Here is a 24,848-nt window from a genome sequence, read left to right on the forward strand (position 1 = left end):
AGACCCCAAAGAAATGTAGCCAGTTTCTTGGCTAAAAGTCAAAATGTCCTTGGGCCTGATATGATAACAGAGTATGATAGCAACATACTCAGTTCCAAAGGCCAAAAATGTCAAAAGTATTTGGGAGCTTGTACCTGATCCTTAAAAGATTTTAGAGTTACCTCTTCAGAGGGAGGAATGCTGGAGGGGAGGGAGTGGGCATGGATTTGATCAATACACCTTCTATACATTCATGAAATTCTCAAAGTTTTTGTAAAAAATTTTTTTTAAGTTGAGAGTTTTTAAAGCACTGTGAACACAGCTTGAAATTGATTCAAGAGATGCAGTATTTACTTGAACTTGCTTCATGACCTTGAACTCCTCACCCTGTGTTTTCTTATTAACAGAGGGTAGATGAGATCTGTGGTTCTCAGGCCTGGCTGTACTTTGGCACCACCAGAAATAGTTTGATGCCTGAGTCTCAGCCCCAGAAATTCTGGTTTAGCTGTCCTACAGTGGGCAGCCAACCTATTGAGCTTGTAAAAGTTCACAGGTGATTCTAGTATGTAGACCAGGCACCCCAGTTTGAATGATCTATCCCCAAGCTCGCTTCACAATTCAGGAACTCTTGCTCTACTTCTGTGGCTCAAACTTCAGAGCAGATCAGAAATACCTGGAGGATTTGTTAAAACACAAAAAACTGGACTCTACTCTGGAGGATTTTAGAATCAATTGGTCCAAATGGAGCCCAAGAATTTGCATTTCTTTTTTTCTTTCTTTCCTTTTTAAAATTTCATACAATATTTTTATTCTTTGAAAACTTCATACAATATATTTTGGTCATATTCAACTCCTCCAACTCCTCCTTCTAAACCTTCCCAGATCCACTCCCACCTCCGTACCTCCCCAACTTCATGTCCTTTTTAAAAAACATTTATTTTGTTATTTTTATTTTATGTGTATGAGTGTATTGCCTGCATGTATCCCCCCACTTTTTAAAAAAAATTACCCATTGAGTCCAATTTGTGCTGCCTTTATACTCCTGGGTGTGGGGCCATCTCTGGAGCATGGTAGACTGACTCTACCTCCCCCAGAAGCCATCACCTCTCCATAGCACTTCTGTTGTTGGAGGAGGGGCTTGAAAGGCCCTTAAGAATTTGTATTTCTAACAAGCTATCAGGTAATGGTACTGACCCAGTGTTGTACATAATCCTTTTTCTACATTATTATAAAACTGTATTTACCATATTCCACCATATTTTATTTCCCTTTATGAAAGCACAGGATAATCTGGTTCATGTGTCTGCATGATTCTAATCTCTCTCTAGTTCTTGGCTTATCCCACCAATTCAGTATCATGAGTTGACAAACTCATGAGTATACAAACTTGTCTTTTGAATGCTTGGTCCCCAGCTAGTGGCACTATTTTGAGAGGTTTTAGACACTTTAGGAAGTGAGACCTAATAGGAAGAAGTGGGCCACTGGGGGTGAGTCACTGGGGGTGGGCCACTAGGGGTGTCTTGTCCCTGGCCCCTTCCTGTGCTCTGCTTCCTGTCTTCGGAGAAGTGAAGAAGCTCCTCTACCACGTGCTCTCGATGCACTGATGATCTGCCGACTGCATGAGGCCAAGTGATCATGGGATGATGTCTCTGAAGCAGGAACCAAACTAAATCCTTCCTCTCTTGAACTGTTTATGTCAGGTATTTGGTCAAGAAAAAAAAAAAAATCTAACTCAGAAAATTGGTACCAAAGAAGTGGGAGTCATAGCTGTGGTTATCTGGCCACATTACTCTTAGTCTTTTAGAACTGGTTTGTGGGAAGAATTTGGAGGCATTTGGAGTGTGGGCTAGAGAAGCCCTAGAATGCTGTACAGTTTGATGGGGGAGCTGGTGGGAATTCAGAGGACCGGAAGCTGATAGAAGTGTGGCTAGTAAAGACTGCTCCGAGATTTCAGTGGCAATTGAAGGGTCTGTTAGGAATTAGGCTTGAGGCTATTCATAGTACATTCCAGAAAAGAATCTGTTGACATTTTACCCATGTCCTGAGATTCTGAGTTGGTCTGAATTCAAAAGTAAGACTAGGAGCTAGAGAGATTGATCAATGGTTAAGAGCACTAGCTGCTCTTGCAGAGAATCTGGTTCAGTTTCCAGCACCCACATGATGGTTAACAACTCCAGTTTCAGGGTATCTGATACTCTCCATTTATTTATTTATTTATTATTTTCATTTTTTATGTATATGAGTATACTGCCTACATGTATGTGAGTGCACCCATGCCGTGCAATTCCTACAGAGATCAGAAGAGGGGGTTGGATTCCACTGGAACTGGAGTTAGGGATGGTTGTTAGCTGCCATGTGGGTGCTAGGAATCAAACCTGGGTCCTTTGCAAGAGCAGCCAATGCTCTTAACCACTGAGTCATCTCTCCAGCCCCCCATGCTCTCATCTGTCCTCCATGGGCACTGATGACACTGGTGCACTTATACATACACAGACAAAACACTCATATACATAAAATAAAAATAGTAAATTTTTAAAAATTTCTAAAAGAAAGACTAAATTGGCACAGGAAATGTCAAGGCAGAGTAGCATTCAGCCTGTGGGATGGTTGTCACTGCTGCTTTTCACCAGGTTAAATTGAGAACTGGGAGCAAAAGGCAAAGCAGAAAGATTTGAAAACCACACAGGCCAGAAAAGGAGCGTGTTTAAAGTTACAGATACGGAAGTCATGGTTGTTAAAGAAATTAGTGACGTTAAAAAAGAAGCCAGGGAGTTGGCACTAGGGCAATAGGAATGATGCCTTGAGTGCATCCAGGAACTGACCAGACCCCATTGCAAGCTCCAAGGTATAAAACTGTCCACTCATTTCAAAGACTTTCTTTTGAGGAAGAAGAGCAGCTACAGCGCCCTGCTCACACGAGGCAGCCAGGGACACAGAGGCGCCTGCAGTTACGGTCTAAGGGGACCTGGATGCTCATTTTGTAGACATGAAGAATGCAAGTGTTGTGAGGTTATAGAGGCTTCCACCCAGATTTCAAAAGGAAGCCTGGGAGGCCAGGCAATGTGTGACACAGAGCACCTCAGGTAGCCCCTGAGAGGTGACATAGGAAGCTATAAGGATGAAAGTGAATCGGCAATGAGGACGCCAGTCCCTCAGTCCCTCAGAATGTTAGAGATATCAGGAATATGGAATGTTTACCAAGAAGAGCTGTAGGCAACGGGTGGAACAGTCTAAGGGACAGGCCATGTGGGCTACAAATAGGAAAGTCATAGGAGTAGGGCTGCCCAAGGCCTTAGGAGCTCAGATTACACCACTGGTGTCACATGCTGGAAATGAAGCTCTGGTATTTAATGTTTGTCTTATTGAGCCTCAGTCTTGCTTAGTTCTTCCTTTCTATGTCTCCATTCTTCCCTCTCATGATCGTAAAGTTTACTCTGTGTCATGCTGGGAGTATATGACTCGTTTAGATTTCATGGAGGCTTTCTGCTAAGAGTTCACCTTGATTCTCCAAAGACTTTAAACATGTTGGAACTTTTAAGACTTCAGTGATGGAATGGATTCTTGCCGATAGACTAAATGAATTTTTCACTACGGGATGACCGACCATGAACCTTTTGGGGCCCGGGAAAAAACATTATGGCTTGAATCTGCAATGTTACCAGAGGCTCAGGTTTCTGAACGTCTGATTCCTAGCCAGTGGTACTATTCGAGGAGGTTCTGGAAATTTTAGAAGGTGGGATCTAGCTGGAGGAAGTAGGTCACCGAGGATGGTTCCTTGGTGGTCTCTTGTCCCTGGCTCTTTCTTGCTATCTCTGCTTCCTGTCTGCAATGAGATGAGGAAGCTCTGACCCAAAAGAGGTGGCAGAAGCTCCTTCTTCATGCAGGTCTCAGCGTAAAAGTCCCCTCCACAGAGAGCCACAGGAAATTTAAGAGTTCAAAGCCAACTTGAGCTACACAGCAAGACCCTGTCACAAAACACAACACAAACAATAATATGACTATACTAAAACAAATAATAATGGGGCTGGAGAGATGGCTCAGCGGTTATGAACACTGGCTGCTTTTAGAGAGGACCTGGGTTCAGGTCCCAGCACCCACATGGCAGCTAACAATCATCTGTATAAATAGCTCCAGGGGATATAATGACCTTGTCTGGCCTCCAAGGGCATTCCACACACATGGTGCATATATATATATATACAGGTAAGATATTCACTTTTAATTTTAATAAACAATAAAATTTTAATAAACAATAAAAATATAAATTTAAAGTATCAACTTTTGCTTTTTGAGTCAGAGTCTCACTCTATAGCCCTGGTTGACCTGAAGCTCACTATGTAACCCTGGCTTGCCTGAAACTCATGGCAATCCTTATTGCTCAGCCTCTCAAGGGATTTGATGTGAGCCATCACATCTAACTTATTGTATCAACTTTTTCAGCAGTTGGGACTAGGAGGGTAGTTCAAGTAGTAGAGTGTGTGCTTAGCTGGAGATTGAACACCCTGGGTTCAATCTCCAGCACAAGGATAGCAATAATAATCAGATAGTAATTAGTGTTATAATTCACTAAACCTGGAAACAAGATTTTCCTCAATAAATGAATAAAACTGTAGTATACACATACAAAGGCATATTATTCAGTAACAAAAAGTAAGCTATCAAGTCACAGAAAAATATGGAGGACTCTTAAAAGAACATTTCTGAGTGAAATACACCTTTAAGCCAACCTGAGAAAGCTCCTTGCTTAGCCTGGCCTAGTGGCACAAGCCTTGATCCCAGTTCGCACATTCAGGAGGCAGAGGCAGGCAGATCTCTGTGAGATCCAGGCCAGCCAGGTCTACATAGCAAGTTCCAGGACAGCTGGGGCTATAGGGAGACCCTATCTCAAACAAACAAACAAAAACCCAAAGCTGCCTACTGTGTGTTCCCAACTACCATGGATGACATTCTGGAAACATCAGCACTATAGAGACAGAACCATGTAGTTGCCAGGAGGGGAGTGAAGACAGAACGATAGATAAACAGGGGCACACAGGGGATTTGGGGCAATGGAGCTGGTCTGTATGATGCATGCCACAATATGCTAATCTAAACTGTGGAAATGACAAAATAGAATGAATCCTGAAGTGAGGTGAGATCTCTGGTCATGATGGCACATCAACCTCACTCAGCAACTGTACAAAGGTACCCTGCTAAGACAAGTTGTTCACGACAGGGGAAGCTGATAAAACCAGGAAACTGAGGAGTGAGTGAAGGGCATGAAAGACTGACGGGAACTCACTGTACTTTCTACTTAGCTTTCTGTAAACCCAAAACTGCTCGAAAAAGTAAGGACTATTAATATTTTAGATGGCAAAAAGTAGTGCTAGGGCTGGGGATATGGCTTGGTACTCACATGTACCAGATTCAGGGACTGATCCCAAGTACCAGCAATAAATAAATAAATAAATGAATAAATAAATATATAAATAATAAAATACTATGCATTCTGTTATTAAATATGACTACCTTGCTGGGTGAAGAAGTGCACGCCTTTAATCCCAGTACTCTCTCAATCTCTGTGAATTCGAGGCCAGCCTGGTCTACACAATGAGTTCCAGGCCAGCTGGGGCTAGAGGGAGACCCTATCTCAAAAAATACACATATACATGATTACCTTAATAAGCTTATACATATATAAACAGTAAACTTTAAGGTAAAAAAAATCATACACTTAAGTCATGTTAATAGAGATCTGTTACATTCCAAATGAAAATAAATAGCATTTGAGGTCTAAAATGTGTTAGAACTCATGGTTCCCATTACTTCTTGTCACATAAACTAATTATTTTTCAATAATTGCAGCTCCTTGATGAATTCCCTGGATAATGTCCAAATCTTCTATATTTTCAGTGAACCCTCAATGGAACCTTTCTTAAAAACCCATCTGTGTGAAAAAGACCTTGATGAATAAGGTATGAAAATGTTAGCAAAGTGCTATGACATTCTCTTTGATAAAAAGGCCAGAAAAAAAAAAAAAAACAGAATCTCTGGTTACACAGAAATTCATGCCACTAATAACAGTCTGCCAGCGAAAAGTCACCTTAAGAAATATTAAATAACTCTCAATCTGATACCAACTAATTGTTGATAAAATCTATTGCTTCATTCCAATCTACCACTACAACAGCTAGAGACTCAAAACAATGTCATTTCTCAGTAAAAGCATGATACTGTTTGAATTTCATATTCTACACATATCTGTGGAAGAAGTAAATAGAGTGGTATTGGTGAATATGTCCATTCTAATTCTAGAGCTCACCTGGGAATTCCTTTTAAGTATATGTACATTGTCAATCCTATAGAACCACAGAATCCTTGCTGGATGGGACATCAGAGGTCACCCAGGCAAACATCCTATCCAGTGGGTTAGATCTTTTACAACACCCTTGCCTTGTAAGGCAGCTATATAGGAGTCAGCAAACTTTTTATATGAAGCACCAGATAATAAATATTTTAGGTAATGAGGCCATCTAGACTCTGCTGCAGCAACTCAACTCTGCCACCAAACCACAAAATGCAGCCATACATAAAACACAAATAAATAGGCCTGGTTGTGATCAGTCAAACTTAATTCACAAAACAAGCATCAGGGCAGATCTGACCCACAAGCTACAGGCTGCCTACCTCTGATCTAGACTATTGGTTATTGAAAAAGTTCTACCATTTGATTACTTTACCAGAATTTTTTTTTCTAGTGAGCTGAAATGAGAAAATTTACCCATTGATACAATCAAAACTTTTGTTTTCTGGAACAACACAAAACATCTATCGTTTTTCATGAATTTTATTCACGTTCTTAAAGGAAAACTCAGGATTCCCTCAAGTATTTCTTTCTCCAGCTACATAGTCCCAAGGCTGTCAAGCATTCCTTGTATTATGAAATAGTTTTCCAGACCACGGAATGATTTGATCATTCTCTTGTATACATAACAATCCTTTGAAGTACAGAAGAAAGATAAATGACATATGGTTTTAAAAATATGTAGCAATCAAGATGCAATTTTAATTTTAGAAGTTGGCTCACTGTCTCCAAATACAAATATTCTTTGTTTTACAAAATTATCACTTAGTCTTTAAGAAACAATATATTTTAGGAGGATTTAGCAAAATGCTTATTCCTAGTTTCATAACTCTGTACATTAATTTAAAGAGACTAGGAAAAAACAGAAAATATTTTTAATTTTGTCCCTAAAAGTGGGGTTATAAAACAAGAGATTCAAAATGGTTCTTCTGTATCAAAAAATGTTGTTGGCTGAACTCACCTTTACAACTGGGATCATATTGTGCAATTTGCAAAAGAAAGCCATCAGTCATTCTTTCTGAGAAAATAAAACACAGAAGGGGAAGAAAACAAACACACACATCTGCAGTGCATCCTTCCAGCTACGGGTTTGTTAGCCAGAACACAGCAGGCTGCCAGAACACAGCCAGGCCTCTGAAGTCATGGCCCGCTCTAGTCTACATTTCCCTAACTTGGGAAGAAACCAAATTCGTGTTTTTAAAGATGACTGAACCCTAACTTCTGCAGTTTACTGCCACAAAACTTTTCAAAGAAGTTTGCTTTCTTTTTTTAATAACTTAAAAAAATGAGGTACTGCGTACATAAATACATATAGCGTGACATTTCTATAACATCTCTTACTGTGTTCAATTTTCTAATAATTTAGTGTATCTTACCACAGAAATAAATCCATTCTTTTAAACTTAAATATGTTTATTTGTGATAACATCACAATTTTTAATGTAAACTAAGCTTAATATGCACATTTTCCGGTATCTTCTTCCTGCTTGGTTGTCATTACACAAACTCTCCCTGCATAATCCTATTCATGTCTATATACTGATGACAACCATGTTTATTTCTCTAGTCCAATTCTGCAAGGATACCCTATGTAGCCAGGGGCTAGTGGCATATCCAGCTGGCTAGTCCAACTGCCATTAAACATGTACAAAACATCACTGTGGGTCATATAATTGCAATTGATACTTCTTGATTATTTACTATTTGCCAGATATAATGCTGGATTTTACATGGTTTCTATCACTTAATTTTCACAGTATAATTACACATGGCAGGTTTCTCTCATTTTACCTGGAATCCCACGAGAATGACAGAATCAAAATACGACGTAAGAGGCCCTGCTCACTGACTGCTTAGTGCCGATCCCTTTCACCTGTCTCCTGACCAAGAGGAGATCAATTCTGTTTAGAGAGTCAGTATGCAAAAACAAAGTCCAGGTTTTCCTTGTCGCACAGCAAGGAGTAACCATATGACCCATATGAGCCGTGGGAACAGATGATATACAGAGTGGGCCAGGGAAATCAGCGCAATCTGTACCCTTTCTGCCTTTGTCCTGCCTTGAGTGTGGGTATTACACACAACTGCACTGTTCCCTTTTGACCATGAAGGAAAGGTCAAGCCAGTCACAGACATACTAGTTTTGGTGTCACTGAACTACTGAACATGGCAAACAACCATGCACCTCCAGACTTTTTTGCTGTTGTTGAGACATTGTCTCTCCTTGTAGCTCTAGCTGGCCAGGATGGTCTTGATTTTACAAAGATCTGCTTGCCTCTGCCTCCTAAATGCTGGGATTAAAGGTGTGTGCCACCATGCTTGGCTTGGGGTTTATCTACTTTAAGCACAGTTTATTAACTTGCATCTGAAAACATTGCTAGCTGATAAAAATTATAAGTTTAACAAGAGATTTCAACAAATGATTAGAAGGAAAGTGGGTGGAGGTGTAATTACTAGAGTGAAACAAAGGATGCTTCAGCCTAGGTGCTGCAGACACTGTGCAAAGCGAGAAGACTTGGGGTTTGGAGGCCCCAGGTCCCTGACAGGTGGAGGCCCCCCAAGAAAAGGCCCACAACCCACCCAGATACCACCATTCTTCAAGTTCACATGGCTATAATTACATGCTAGAGATTTTCCTTAGAGGCCTGCTTATTTATGGCTGTCTGGTTTTATTAGTGACTAAGTTACTGAAAATAAGATTGTAAGGAAAGCCTACAACATGACACAGAGAAGCAAAAAGAAAATGAAAGGAGGGAAAGGAACTTGGATGAACCAAAAATGACGCAAAGCTCAGAAGAAATTTTCAAAAGAAAAACATATGTAATACCTTCAAATCTCTCTAAAAGATGTGAAAAAACAAAGGTGTGCTGTGAAATAAAAGTTACTACTATAGAAGAGAAACAAACGTAATAATAGAAAGGCTGGAAGACAAAGTTGAGGCAGTTTCTCAGAAAATGGTGTTTACAAACCAGGTGAGGCTGAAGATCATGGCCCCAGACCCACATAGATGCTCTGAAGATGAGTACCAGGAGGAGAGAGGGAGGAGACTGTCTAGGAAAAACGTCGGAGGAAAGACATTCCTACACTGTTGGTAGGACTGTCAATTAAGGTAGGCTCCTCAACAAAAAAGAAGGAAACAACCAGAATCAGACTATCATCTGGTCCAGTAATCCTTCTGCTGAGTGCATACGCAGAGGAAAGGACAACAGACCCTACGACAGCCGACGAATGGAAACAAGCAAGTGTCCACCACTGATGAGTGGATAAAGAAAATGTGGTACATACACACCATGGAATCTACCCAGCCACACAAACAGAATGAAACCCTGCCACACGTAGCAACAAGGATGGAACTGCTGCAGGATGCTATATTAAGTGAAATAAGTCAGGTGCAAAAAGGCAAATATATCATCTTATCTCTATGTGGAGGTTAAATAGGTGATTTCATAAAAATAGAAGACAGGCCAGTGACACTGCTCAGCAGGTAAAGGTAGCTGCCACCACACTTGAAGGCCATACTTGAAGACCTGAGCTCCACATGGTGGAAGGAAAGAACCAGTCTGGCAGGTTGTCTTCTGATTTCCACAATGCATGCAGCAGAATAAGTCACCCACACACTCATATACACAGACATAAAATGTAAGTTTTCAAAAAGTAGAGAATAGACTAGTTTGAAGTAGAGATGTTAGAGGACAGTTACTGGTACAGGGGTACAACTGGTTAAGAAATATTTTCTAATGTCCTACAGCAGAGCAAGATAATTGTCAACAATTGTGTACATATTTCAAGATAGCTAGTTGCAAAGATTTTTAAGTCTTCTCCACACACAAAGATACAATAAATGTTTTCATCACATATATGCCAGTTATTTTGATTTGATCATTACACACTGTATACACATATTGAAATTTCACACTGTACCCCATGACCATGTACAAGTGTTATATACACATGCACATATACCAATCTCCTCTTCCAAGAGTCCAACATTTAAAGAAAATGAAAACATGTACAAAGGCAGATTGTCATGAAAACGCAGAGAGAGTGATAAATTAGCCAGGTAGGGTGATGCACACCTTTACTCCAAGCAGTTGGGAAACAGAGGCAGGTAGATTGCTATGAGATGAGGCCAGCCTGGGATGGTCTACATAGCAAATTCCAGGCTAGCTGGGGCTGCATAGTGAGACTCTGTCTCAAAAAAAACAAAAATAAATTAAATAAAAAAATTGGAGTAGATGAAACAAGCGGTCCAAAAGTGAATTGTTCTGTTCTCTGTACTCAGGCGTAAACAACAACAACAAAACATTAAAAAGTATAAAATAACAGGAAGCTCAAAAAGAAATTAGACAAAGATTGAGAAAATAAGAGTAAAGTATGAACTTAGATTAATACTAAAATGTGTTAATATTTTTTTACTTTGCCTGTGTACATAGGGGGTATCTGTTTATGCGTGTGGGGGGTAGACAAGCTTTGGGTGTTGCTGCTTGGGAACAATTCACCTTGTTTTGTGGAGATAGGGTCTTTCATTGGCCTGGAGCTCTCCAAGTAGGCTAGGTTAGCTGGTCAGCAAGCCTCAAGGACCCACCTGTCTCTGCTGCCCTTTACTCTGATTACAAGCATGTGCCACCACACCTAATCTTTTTACATGGATTCTGGGAATTGAACTCAGGTCTTCAAGCTTGTCTTATTGACTGAGTTATTGCCCCACTATTGATTTATTAAATATAACATCTGGGGGCTGGAGAGATGGCTCAGCAGATAAGGACACTGACTGTTATTGCAGAAGACCTGGGTTCGAATCCCAGCACCCACATGGCAGCTAACAACTGTCCGTAACTCCAGTCCCAGGGGATCCAACAGCCTCTTCTGACCTCCACGGGCATTGCATGACACAGGTGCACTTACCTACATGCAGGCAATTACACGCATACACATAAAATAAAATAAAAAAAAACTAAATAAAAAAATATGAATTGGAAAACTAAATGAGGAATGTATGGCAGCTGTATTCACAATTTTTCTATAAATTTAAACTGCTTCAAAACATAAAGCTTATTTACAAAGCATAGTAGGGAGCTAGGTCAGTGGTAAAGAGCACTGGCTACTCTTGAGGAAAGCCTGGGTTTGTTTCTGGCACCCATGTGGTGGGTTACAACCATCTGTAACTCTAGCGAATCTGATGCCCTCTTCTGGCCTCTGGGGGCACTGCATGTATATGATATACTTACATATATATACACCAAACACTCATAAGCATAAAATAAAAATTTTTTAAAGCATAATGGGTGTATCTACCCAAGAAATCTCAGTAATATGGTTGCCTAAATTGTCTGCATAGTGTTGTCTGCATAGTGACAACATTAGTTGACATGCCAACATGGATGGGGGACATTTCACAAGATCCCACACCCGGATGAAGAGCTACTGGTAATCAATAGATGCTGACTGAGGGAGAACCAGTTTTCTCCAGGGTCAAGCTCTCTGATAGTTTATCCAATCACAAGTGGTCAGCCCTAAACACATGTACACATGAGCAACATTAAATGGACTCAGTAGGTTGCATATATATGAAACAAAGAAATTCTTTTAAAATAAATATAGTAAGTCAGGCATGGTAGCGCACCCATTTGATCCCATCACTCGGAAAGAAGAGCTGGGTGGATCTCTATGAGATTGAGGCCAGCCTGGTCTACATTCCAGGCCAGCTGTGCTTACAGGGAGACCCTGTGTTAAAAAGACCAAAAATTAATTAATTAATTAATTAATTAATTAATTAAAGAGAATTCCAGTTAAGTGTATAAAAGAATATTAAACTTCAGAGAGAAAAACAGCTAAGAAAGTATGTTAAAAAAAGAAGAGTGAGGGGCCGGAGAGACGGCCAGTGGTCAGAAGCACTGGCTGCTCTTGTAGAAAACCCAGTTTCAGTTACTAGCACCCACGTGGTTGCTAACAACCATCTGTAACTCCATTTCCAGGGGATCCAATGCCCTCTTCTGGCCCCCATAGCCATTTTACACATGAATGCACTTACCACATGCAGGCAAAATAAAAAACATAACAAAAAGAAATTTTAAAGAACAATGAAAGGAAAATACTATAGTCACTGTAACTAAATCAATACATGTTATAGTATGGGAATAAACAACTCAATGGAGCAGAACAGAATACAAATCTAAAGCCTAGTTTACATTACATTTTAATATATGACAAAAATAAATTTTAATTCAATGACATGAAGTGTGTTATTCAATAAATGGTGCCAGCACAACTGGCTACCCATTGGGTACAAAACAGTTCCCTATCCAAAATTATGAGTACAAAACAAATTCCAGATGGAGTAAATGCTTCAATGTAATAAATAAAGCACCAGAAGCTAGGGGAAAAATCTAGGAGACAACACAATCTGCTTCTAAACCAGAAGGAAAAAGAGCAATATCTGAGTTTATGAAAGTTAAAAACAGTTTGTGTTATAAATGCTATTATGAACAAAAACAATAAGCAAGTGCTAGATTTGGGGAAATACTTGCAAAAAAGATAAGAGAGCATGGGGGAGTGGTCTTTATCAGTATATACAAAAAGCCCCTAAATATCGGTGAGAGACAAGCATCACAAGGGAAAAATAGGGAAAATGAAGCTCATGAGCACAACCCCACGCGGTCACAGGCACAACACTGCTTGAACTAATAATTAGAGATTTGCAAATTGGTGGAAAATAATATCACTCCATAGCTAATCAGATAAAGGAAAAATGAGAGAATAATAATAGCAATTACCAACAGAATGAGGGGGGAAATGTAAGTTTTTATAGCTATTTTTGAAGGCACTCTGTTGTTTGAATGTGAAATGCCCTCCATAGGTTCATGTGCTTGAACACAGGGTCTCCAACTCGTGGTGGTGTCTGGGAAGATTATGGAATCTTCAGGCGGTAGAGCCTTGCTGGAGGAAGTGTGTCCCTGGGGCAGGCTTTGAAGGTTCCTGTTCCCCCTCTGCTGTGGACTGCTGATACAATGTGAGGAGCCCAGCTCATGCTCCTGTACCATGCCCTTCCCACCATGATGGCCTGCATCCCCTCTGGAACTCTAAGCCAAAAATCAACTCTTTCTCCCTGAAGTTGCTTTTGTCAGGGTATTTTATCACAGTAACAGAAATGAACCTAACTCAGAATCTAATGAATATTTTATATTAAATACACACTGACACTTCAGATAACAAGTTATACTCCTGGGAATCTACCCTATAAAAATAAGGTCCCCAAGAGGAGCATGATGGAGCACACCTTTAAACTCAGCACTCAGGAAGCAGAGCAGGTGGATCTTTCTGAGTTTGAGGCAACTTGGTCTACATAGCAAGCTCTAGGCCAGTCGGGGCCACATAGTGAGACCTTGTCTCAAAAAGGGGGGAGGGGTGCTGGAGAGATGGCTCAGCACTTAAGAGCACTGGCTGCTCTAGTAGAGGACCCGGGTTTGGTTCCCACCTACATGGTTTCTATCAATTATCTGTAGCTTCAGTTCCAAGGGATCCAACAGCCTGTTCTCACCTCTGTGGACATTGCATGCACTTGGTGCACTCACATATATGCAGGCAAAACACTTATACACGTAAAATAAAAATAAATATTTTTTTTAAAAAACAGAATAAAGGGGTTGGGCTGGAGAAATGGCTCAGCAGTTAAGAGCAGTTATTGCTCTTGCAGAGGTCCCAGTTTGGGTTCCCAGCATCTACATGCTGGCTTACAACTGTCTGTCACTTTAGTTCCATGGAATCCTATGCCCTCTTCTGTCCTCTGCAGGCAACAGGCACACATGTGGCACAAACACATATACACAGGCAAATACTCATATACAAAAATGAATAAGTATTTCTTTAAAAGAATATAGATGTTTAAAAAGAAAAAGCACAACATAATTCCTTTTATGCTAAGTAAAATCCTTGCTCTCCTCATGTTAAGAATGTAACATGATTGTGATGAACTTCCATGCCCTTACAGTTTCTTGTCTTTTACTTTTCATTTCATTTCATTTATTTTTATGTATATGAGTATCTTGCCTGCATGTATGTAAGTGCACACATCATGCAATTCCCTCAGAGGTCAGAAGAGGGCATTGGATCCCCTGGAACTGGAATTAAGGACAGTTGTTAGCCACCATGTGGATGATGGAAACTGAACCCAGTTCCTCTGCAAGAGCAGCCAGTACTCGTAACTGCTTAGCCATCTCTCCAGCTCCAAATAAGTTTGGGTTTTTTTCCATTCTTTCCTAATTTGATAAAGCTTTGTTTGTTTGTTTGTTTGGTTGGTTGGTTGGTTGGTTGGTTGGTTGGAGCATTCTTTCCTAATTTGATAATGCTTTGTTTGTTTGTTTGTTTGTTTGGTTGGTTGGTTGGTTGATTGGTGTTTCGTTTTTGAGACAGGGTCTCCCTATAGCCTCAGTCAGCCTGGAGCTAACTATGTAGACCAGGATGGCCTTAATCTCACAGATATCTGCCTGCCTCTGCCACCTAAATGCTGGGATAAAAGGCATGTACCACCAGACCTGGCCCATGAAATCTTAATTGTGGATGTACACTTAAATATTTTTAAATGAAAGGGAAAGCTTTTGAAGGTATTCCCAAGGCCATGGGTGCAGGTTACATTCACAGGAGGAAACAGAAGGGGCAGATGACTAGTTTTGCCTTCACATCTCTGCATTCTATTATTTCAGTTATTACAAGACAAATACTGCTTTTGAAATCTGAAAACATTAAGTAAGAAAAATTTATATCTATACCCAAAAAGATAATTTATAAACAAAACAAATTATGGATTATTTAGTATTTAACTCATAGGTTCTGTTGTCAATAGTTGTAAATAGTAATTCATAAAAAGTGCTTAGCATATTCCCCAACATGTTCTAAATGCTCAACCAGTGTTTGAGATTTTTATTTAAACAAACAAGTGCTACAGAAAGCAGTAGAAATGATGAAACTGAGAAGTCAAAACCTTTGAAAATAATAATGTATACACTGGGCACTGCTGCCCGCATGGCTGAATCTGGTCATCTTAGACTGCAGGACTCTTATGGTAACAACACAGCTCATTAAACATACCTTTGTTGATAGTAAAAATGTACCTGTAATTAGGCAAATAAAGTATTTATAAAAAGGAGATGTAATCTGTTGTCTTGAAGGCTACTTTAAGAATTTCAAGAACCTAAAGGCATTATGTTTCTGTCCCAACATTTGAAATAATAAATACTTGGGCCCTGGACATGGGCCCCATGTTGGAGACTTGAAAGGTTACATTCACACAGATCGGGGAGTGAGACCTGCCTAAGAGGGAAATATATTCCCTAAATGAGATGCTACCCTAACTGTGGCAGCCTGCCTAAGAACATGTAAACTTTGTTATAATCTATACAAACTTAGTCTGGCCATCAGTACTACTCTTACTATCTAATGAAACATTAAAACAGCTTCATGAATTGCATGGACATGTTGGTAACTACTCACATGGAATTGACCTTCTCTTCAGGGCCTTGCACTTGACCTGTCACAGTGCCTTTGCTTGTGTTCTTTACCCAGCCAACCACTCCTATCTTCTTTGCTTCCCCTTCTGTGTACTGGTTTCAGAGAAATAAAAAACAATAGGGATGAAGCCCATCATTAGACATCTACATTCATATCTGATTCTAGTATTCAAAGAATGCTAAATGCTGGAGAACTGGTGCAGCTGTTAAAGGCTCAGGCTCAGAACCAAAAAGACAAAAATGCTAACCTGATAATATTTTTTTCTAAAATACAGTCTATCCCAGCCCTACATAGCAACCTATAGTAACACCACTATTTCTAAGAAAAGCCACACTGAAAAAAATAAATAGTGGGAATTCTTTCAGAACCCGTTTGTTTCTATTCTGTGCTTTCGGACCCAAAAAGTTCAGTTGTTTTTCCCTCATATCAGTTAAAGATGACTTACATTGTTAATCTGGGTTCCAAAGACGGATCAACCCAGGAGTCTCAATCACTGCTTTATTTTTTATTTTATTTGTCTTTTTTTTTTTTAATGTGTATGTGTGTATTGCCTGCATGTAGGGAAGTGCATCCATGTCGTGCAATGCCCATAGAGGTCAGAAGAGGCTGTCAGGTCCCTTGGGACTGGAGTTACAGGCAGTTGTTAGCTGCCATGTTGGTGTTGGGATTTGAACCCGGGTCTTCTGCAAGAACAACCAGTATTCTTAACTGCTAAGCCATCTCTCCAGCCCCTCAATCACTGCTCTAAAAAAAAAAATCTAGTCATGATCAACTTGAAATGTGTCCATGCAGAAACAGACACTACAACATTTTGAAATTCCAACAAAAATAGAAAAATAGTTTTAATAAGAAAATTAAACTAGCAAGAACTAGACATGGTGGTTTGGAAAGTTACTGTATGATGAAAAGATTATGATGTTTTGGGTTGGCTCTGACAGAGGAGCTGGTCTGAAAATAAATAAAAAATATAATTAAAATGGAGACTATCTGAATTGCTGAGGACAGAGCTATCTCAAAGTACAAAAATGTGACTGGTGGGAACAGGGTGGGGACTTACACAGGTTGGGAACCAGAGACCTAAAATAGTGACTCCCAGCTCACAGAATAAGCTACAAGTAACTTTTGGGAAAGAAGTATTTTTGAGGGTCTGGAGAGATGTCTCGGTGATTAAGAACACTGACTGCTCTTGCAGAGGACCTGGGATCAATTCCCTGCACCCACATTGTGGCTAACAACCATCTGTAACTCCAGTTCCAGGGGCTCTGACACCTTCTTCTGACCTTCACAGGCTTTGCATGACATGGGTGCACTTACACACATGAAGGCAATACATTCATACACATAAAAATAAAATAATAAAATATTTTCAAAGAGTATTTTTGAAAATGAAACCTAAAAAGAAAAGGAATTTTAACTGCTACAATATGGGAAGCACGTGGAACATTAGAAAATCTCCCCCTCTGCAGCATGAGCTAGGTCCCTGGCCCAGGGGTTTTTATCCAGAACATGTAGGAAAATCCATAATTTATATTCAATACACTCAACCAAATGCTTAATTAGAATCACCATGCCAGAATACTTTTTAAATTCAGAGAAAATATTAACTGAAAACTAGGGAGGCTATAATAACAGACTATTTTAAAGACAGTTTTCATAAAAATCACAATCAGTAATTTCAAGAAAAATTCATGTATTTCTTCATTTGCTGTCAAGGACAGGGCTGTTTTCATAAAAATCACAATCAGTAATTTCAAGAAAAATTCATGTATTTCTTCATTTGCTGTCAAGGACAGGGCTAGCATTGTATAGAAAACAGCTCTACCTCTGTGATTAAAAACAACAGTAAAAAAGTGGAAACAAATAAGAGAGACATTGTACTCACCATTCTGAAGCAAACACCTGGATAAAAGAAAGACAAAAGGAAAAGTCAGCTTTGCACCTTTTAGAAAGCTATGCACTTCTTGGCTTAACTTCTATTTATTAAAGAGTAAGAAAATGAATAAAACATTCAGTAACTGAATGTAGGCAAAGGGTCTTCTTTTTTTCTTTTTAATTAAAATCTTGATTTGTCATTATTATTGAAAACTGCTGGTAAACCTTTACAGACCTGGGGCTCCAGGTAAACTAGAAAGGGTCTTCTTAAAAATTGTTTTAGGCTGGGTGTGGTGGTGCACACCTTTAATCCCAACACTCGGGAGGTAGAGGCAGGCGGATCTCTGTGAGTTCAAGGACAACCTGGTCTACATAGTGACTTCCAGGCCAGCTGGGGCTACAGAGAGACCTTGTCTCAAAAACAACCCTCCCACCAAAAAAAAAAAAAATTGTTTTAAAATGAAGAGGAACAGTTTTTTTGGGGGAAAAATGGTAATATTTAAAACCAAAGTATATAATAAAATGCTGAATGACATGTTCATCCATTTAAAAATAACTTAAAAGGACAGCTAATCTGGTGACTCAGGCCTGTAGTCCTGACTACTTGAAAGGCTGAAACCAAAGGATCACAAGTTTGAGGCCAGCCTGGGCAACTCTTTCTCAAAAGAAAAAGAAAAAGGGGGATGGGTTGTCTAGGCATGTAGCTCAGTAAGTAGAACATCTGCCTAGCACACCTGAAGCCCTAGATTCAATCCCAGTACCACAAAACTTAGCTAGTCAATTAATTAATGAACAGCTGAGGCTAGTTGGTATAAAACTGACCTATCCTTAGTTTTTAGAATTTCTTCTTTAAATGCAAGAACTAAATTCGGGTTGAAATACAGTAAACATCTCTTTATTCTATTTCTAACTAGAACCAATGAAGTGAGTATCATGAAATGATGGTGCTTGACTATAATCAGGCTTCTAAAACCTCAGCACTAACAGAGAGAAACTAACCTAAAAAATCCCTGAGCCTCTGCCGTGGATTACATTATGTCCATCCTTTGACTCATACAGTTGGGTTGGCTTGTTCATGTTGGTTGTGTTTTCTCTATCTAGATTGTGGTAGACCAAGTTGTTCTATATTGGCCAACTACCAAGTTGACATATACATCTGTCATCCAACCTACACAACTGTGGGAGCTTCATCTCACACAGAAGTCAAGAACGCTAAGATTGGGGCTACAGGTCAGTGGTAAGGCACTTGCCTAGCATGCACTGAGGCCCTGGATTCAATCCTTAGTGCGCATAACCTTGCAGAGAAAGAGAGACAGAGGGAGAGAAAGACAGACAGACAGAGAGAATGCTATAGGATTTTATATCCTAGATTGTCTACAACTAAACATTAAGACATAAAGAAATGGGTTCTAAAATGGGAGTGAAACATGAGGCTAGCTGGCTTCAAATTATCAAGAATGCATCCTTAAGGCTTGGAACCCTGTAGGTAAAGGGCCAAGCCTCCTTACATAGTTCCTAGGAATTGCAACAGCGATCCTAAACAACAGATCTCAGGTCATTCCTGCAAACTGCAAATCAGAAGACCCTTGATCCAAAAGAATGCATAGAACAGTTGTCTTCGGATGAATTATACCCCACAGCCAAACTCCTGCCTGAGATATTAGTGAAAACAGACCCAGGAAACATCAGGACTGTGGCAGGTACCAATTGCGGAATGTGTTCCTATTTGCAACCAAGTTTTTATTCCTACTTAAAGCAAAGAGAAACTTGAAATTTTTGTTAGTGCCCCAAAGGCCAAAAGACAAAATTAAAAGAACACACTTAAATTTGAAGCAGAGGGATGCTATGCATACCTATAATCCCAGCCCTTGGAGACAGAAGCAGGAGGCTTGGTAGTCTGGGGCCAACACTGTGATTTGAATCTGGAATGCTCACCTTAGCCTAAGGCTACTGTTTTGAATTCTTGTCCCCAGTGGATAGCAATATTTTAGAAAGCTGTGGACTATTTAGGAAACAGGGCCTAACTGGCAGCAGTAGGTCACTAGAGACAGGTCTCTGAAAGCTGTATCTATTCCTGGTTCTGACCTGTGTCTCTGATTCCTAATCTGCCATGATGAAGGAACCTCTGCCACATGTTCCCACAATCATGAACTCCATCAAGCCTTCCCTGCCAACATGGATTGTCACCCTCCCAAACTGTAAGCCAAAACAAATCCTTCTTCCTTTAAGTTACTTCTGTCATGTTATTTTGTCACAGTTATGAGAAAAAGTGGCTAATGTAACCAACCTAGACTATATAGTAAGTTCTAAGCCAGACTGGGCTACACAGTGAGTTCAAGACCAATCTAGGCTATATAGTGAGTTCAAGACTAGCTGGTAAGATGGCTCACTGGGTAAAGGAAATTCCTGCCAAGACTGATGATCTGAGTTCAATTCCTGGAATTCCATATTGTAGGAGACAACTCTTGCAAGTTGTCTTCTGACCTCTGTATGTGTGCTATGGCATGTGCACCCACACACATACACAAAATAAAGAAATGAGTGTAAATATTTTTTTTAATTTTTTACCTGCATGTGGGGGAGGGGCTAAGGATATATAACCCAAGAACACCATGAGGCCCCTCTCTCACCATTTTGTGCAGCTGTTGGGAAGTCACAGGATTTATATTTGAGTGTGGACTTTCCAACACAGCTGTAAATGGGGGGGGGGGCGGCAAACACTCTTCTGTAAATAAGACCCCACCCTATGCTCTGTTAGCAAGCGCAAAAAACTCATTAGGATTTTAAAAAAGAACAGAACTAATGGAAACCTTCGTATTCCACCAAAGTAGACTCCCCATGTTGGCAAATCTTTTGGTCTTTGATTTCTTATTCCTACCCCCTCCCCCGCCTTAAATTTCTTTGTATATATATTTTTATGTAACCTGCTTCAAGTTATTTCTGGAAAAATGTGTTAAAAATTACCTCTCCTTGGAATAATAAAAAAAAATTTTTTTTAATTGTTAAGACATCAAAGGGAAGAGGGTGGAAAAGAAATTTTTTTAAAAAAAGATCAGCCTGGGCTACGAGACAAAACCCTGCCCAAAACAAAGAAACAAACATACTTTGGGAACCACCATGGTAGGCCCACACAATCATGTTCCTGATATTATTCAGTAGTGAAAAGACACAAGCACAACCGTAGGGATTGCATATATGAATCAAATGCAGTATGCTAAGCAAAAGAAGCTAACCCACTCAGAATGTATAACTCTACTGTGGCAAAGGAAAGCTGTAGAGACCTCAAGACAGTTGGTTGCTGAGGCCTGAGAAGGAAGAGTGCTACAAGGAGATTCGAAAGAGTATCAATTGTGGTGGAGATAGCATGACCCAATACATTCCCCCAAACAAACTGCACTGTGCAGTGAAAAGGGGCATATATTTCCAAGTGTAAATTATACCTTGGTTTAAAAAGTTGATTGGGAAGTCATAAAGAATAGACCAAACCAACGGAGACCAAAAAACACTGCTTCTACACACAGTAACCAAGCCCGGTTAAAGCGTATAAAAGATCAGTAGCTCGGATGGTTTTTATAATTCTGCAATGTTTCCTGACGGCGGTGTACTGTAGAGCCAAATGAACAGGAAGAAAAAGAGCAGCGAGGCAATACCGACACGAGAGTATCACAAGTGGAATTTTTATAAGGCTTTAAAACCATTTTTAGAAATAGATGTGAAGTGTGGCGGAATGGTGAGTGGGAAGAATTGGTTTGAAGGAGAATCAGAAGGCAAATCTGTTACATATAGAAGGAAAGATTTAGCTTGTGGCTATAAAAGGAACTGGCAGAAATTGTAGGTTGGCTAGCCCATGCAAAAGCAGCAAAGCAGGAGAAAACTGTAGAGCTGTGCACACTACCCTACAAGTGAGGGGGCCCAGAACACGGTAAGAAGCTAACCAGACACCTAGGCTGACACTCATAGACCTCTGAGCAGCTCAACCTCAACAACCCCATGTGCTAGCATTATAAAAGGAAAAAGCACAGACAACTAAAGTCAAAAGGAATTGGAGAACTGAGGGTCTAGCTCAGTGATAGAGCACTTGTCTAGCATGCATGGGTTTGAGCCCCAGCACTGCCAAATAAAATGTAACACAAGGAGGAAACCTGTACCACAAGTTCTCAGGGAACGGCATACCTGCTCCCCACAAATCAGCTCAGGTTGGTGTTGATGAGAACTCATTTGCTTGCATATCAAAGTTACCTCACTTTTTTTTTTTACAAGAAACAGACTTTGGATGACAAAAGGCAAATCCCTCAGTCTCCTGCACCCGAATCTGACCAGGCAAGCTGGTAGTTTAGGGTGCTCCCTCTGTCCTAACTCCTTACTGCCAGAAATACTGGAACTGCCCCAGAACGGAAGTTCCTGACACCCTCCGCCCCAGCAAAGAGCGACATCCTTTCAGTACCTATAAACACCAAAGAGCCCCTGCACCACTCATTCACTGATGACAAAAATAGAGGTAAGACAGCTGTGGTGGTCCATGCTCAGAATCCCAGCACTCAGCGGGGCAGAGGCAGAATTGTTCAAAGTTTAAGCCAGTCTGGAGTGAGTCCCAGGCCAGCCAAGGATACATACACAGTGAGACTCTATCTCAAATAAACAAACAAACAAACAAATAAACAAACAAATAAATAAAACAGTCACAGCTTCTGTGAGTTCATACTGGCAGTACTAAGTGGGCTCAATGGGTTCAAAAAAGAATATCTGACAGCCGGGCGTGGTTGCACACACCTGTAGTCCCAGCACTCAGGAGGCAGAGGCAGGCGGATCTCTGTGAGTTCAAGGCCAGCCTGGTCTACATAGTGAATACCTGAATTTGGGAGGGAAAAGTGGCAGAGGGTTACAGGAAGGAGCTGTAGGGCAGGGAGAAAATGGATTTGATCAAAATACATTATATCCATATATAAAATTCAAGATAAAATTTTAGAACAGAAATAAGTGCTTATAACTTAAACAAATAGGCTGAGGAGATGGCTCAGTAAGTAAATTGTTTGCTGCACAAGCTAGAGGACCAGAGCTTGGATCCTCCAGAACTCATGTAAAAGCCAGGTCCTCCATGTAGTCCTATAACCCCAGTTGCAAGGAGGAGGGCAGAAACAAGAGGATTACTGGGGTTTGCTGGCTTCCAGCCTAGCAGAGAAAAAGTGAGCCCAATGTTCAGGAAGAGACCATATCTTATGGGGCAGAAAGTGATGGAGGAGGACTCCCATCACCATTTCCTGGCCTCTTCATGCACAGCACACACATAATACATTCACATAAATAAATAATCTTTTAAAAAAAATAATGTGAAGAATGATAGAGGAAGCCACCCAACATCAACCTCTGGCCTCCACATATGCATGCGTGGGTGAGCACACCTGTACATACAAGTATGCATAAACTACACACACACACACACACACACACACACACCACTCACACTACTAAATGCCAGTAGTTTAAACTCACCATGTAGCATACACTGACCTTGAACTTGCAATTTTCCTATCTCAGAAAAGAACTTCTAAAAGCAGTATCAAATAACAAAGACATATTCAACTAATTATGTCTTATAGGGAAAAGGTAATCACATATACAACCTAGTGATGGAATTTTTCACACAAAATCTAAGAATCAAGCATCTCAGATATTAACAAGCATATAATTAAGTATTATTTGCTTAACAAAAACTTGTCTAATTCAAAATGCAAAGAATGAGATGAGTATAGAAGACCCCATCCCTGTATCTCAGAGCTTGGAATTTAGTAGGAAAGTAGATCAGTAAACAGGCAAAAGCAGACCAATAAACAGGGTGTTCAAAAGTCATCTTTGGCTACATGGTGAGTTTGAGGCCAACCTGGGCTATATGAGATCCTGTTCAAAACACACACACACACACACACACACACACACACACACACACACAATTGTAGCTGGGGCTAGGCATGGCAGTGCACCTGTAATTTTAACACTTGGAGACAGAGATAGGAGGATTACCTCAAGTTCGAGGTCAGCATGGTCTACACAGTGAGCTCTAGGTCAGACAGGAATGAGACCCTACCTCAGAAAGGAAAAACGGTGCCATCAGGACAGCTCATTAGGTAAGGGCACTTGCTATCAAGCCCCATGACTTGAGTTCCATCCCCAGAACTCAAAGAACTGCTCCCCAAAGTTGCCCTCTCACCTCCATGCACACATACACATAAATAAATGTAAAAATAAAACCAAACAAAAACCAATTCCAGCTACATCTATACACTTGGATACAAATTTGAGATTATAGGCCATACAAACCAGGGTTAGTGACGTCTGGACATACTTGTTGAAAAACAGGTTTTTTAAATAATGTATGACAGGGGCTGGAGAGAAAGTTCAGTGGTTAAGAACACTTGCTTCTCCAGAGGACCTGGGTTTAGTTCCTAGTACCCACATGGTGGCTAACAACCATCCCTAACTCTGGTTCCAGGGGATCCAACACCCTCTTCTAGCCTCCACAGGCATTACATGCACAGGTGCATTTACATACATGTAGGCAAAACACTTATACACATAAAAATAAATAAAAATAAGAAATTAGTATATGAAAATGCCATAGGAAACCTGTTACTTTAAAATAAAATTTTCAATATATCTTAAATGTGGGGGAGGGGTGTTTGTTTGGTTTTTGGTTTTGCTTTTTTTTTTTTTTTTTTTTTTTTGAGATAGAGTTTCTGTAGCTCCAACTGGCCCGGAACTCACTATGTAGACCAGCCTGGCCCATATCTCACAGAGATCTGCCTGCCTCTGCCTCCTGAGTGCTGGAATTAAAGGCATACACCAATACATCCAGTCTTTAAATGAGTTTTTGAAAGTTCAGTCTTTGTTCACAGCAGATGTTGGTTTACAGAGAGGGAAGCATAGACAGTACTGCAGAGGGAGACACATTCAGGGGCCATACATCCAGTCTTTAAATAAGTTTTTGAAAGTTCAGTCTTTGTTCACAGCAGATGTTGGTACAGAGAGGGAAGCATAGACAGTACTGCAGAGGGAGACACATTCAGGGGCCCAGAGCTAGAATTATCACACATTCAGAATCACACACAGTTAAATACACAAAGCCAAGCAGTGACTCAGAAAAATATATCTCAGTCCC

General features: G+C 40.2%; 1 protein-coding gene across 3 annotated transcripts in view; it reads right to left on the minus strand.

Moving 5' to 3' along the window:
• Acyp2 (acylphosphatase 2) overlaps positions 1-24,848 on the minus strand; it is a 204,761-nt gene that overhangs the window by 139,658 nt on the left and 40,255 nt on the right. For all 3 annotated transcript variants that reach the window (XM_008823014.3, XM_029558616.1, XM_029558615.1), the window contains exons 2-3: positions 17,706-17,722; positions 15,806-15,915 (exon numbers count right to left, since the gene is read on the minus strand). In XM_008823014.3, the coding sequence (XP_008821236.1) occupies positions 15,806-15,915; positions 17,706-17,722 (127 nt within the window). The remainder of the gene's footprint in view (positions 1-15,805; positions 15,916-17,705; positions 17,723-24,848) is intronic.

The sequence above is a fragment of the Nannospalax galili genome, unplaced genomic scaffold, assembly GCF_000622305.1.
Source record: "Nannospalax galili isolate Female #2095 unplaced genomic scaffold, S.galili_v1.0 scaffold286, whole genome shotgun sequence".
Lineage (NCBI taxonomy): Eukaryota > Metazoa > Chordata > Mammalia > Rodentia > Spalacidae > Nannospalax > Nannospalax galili.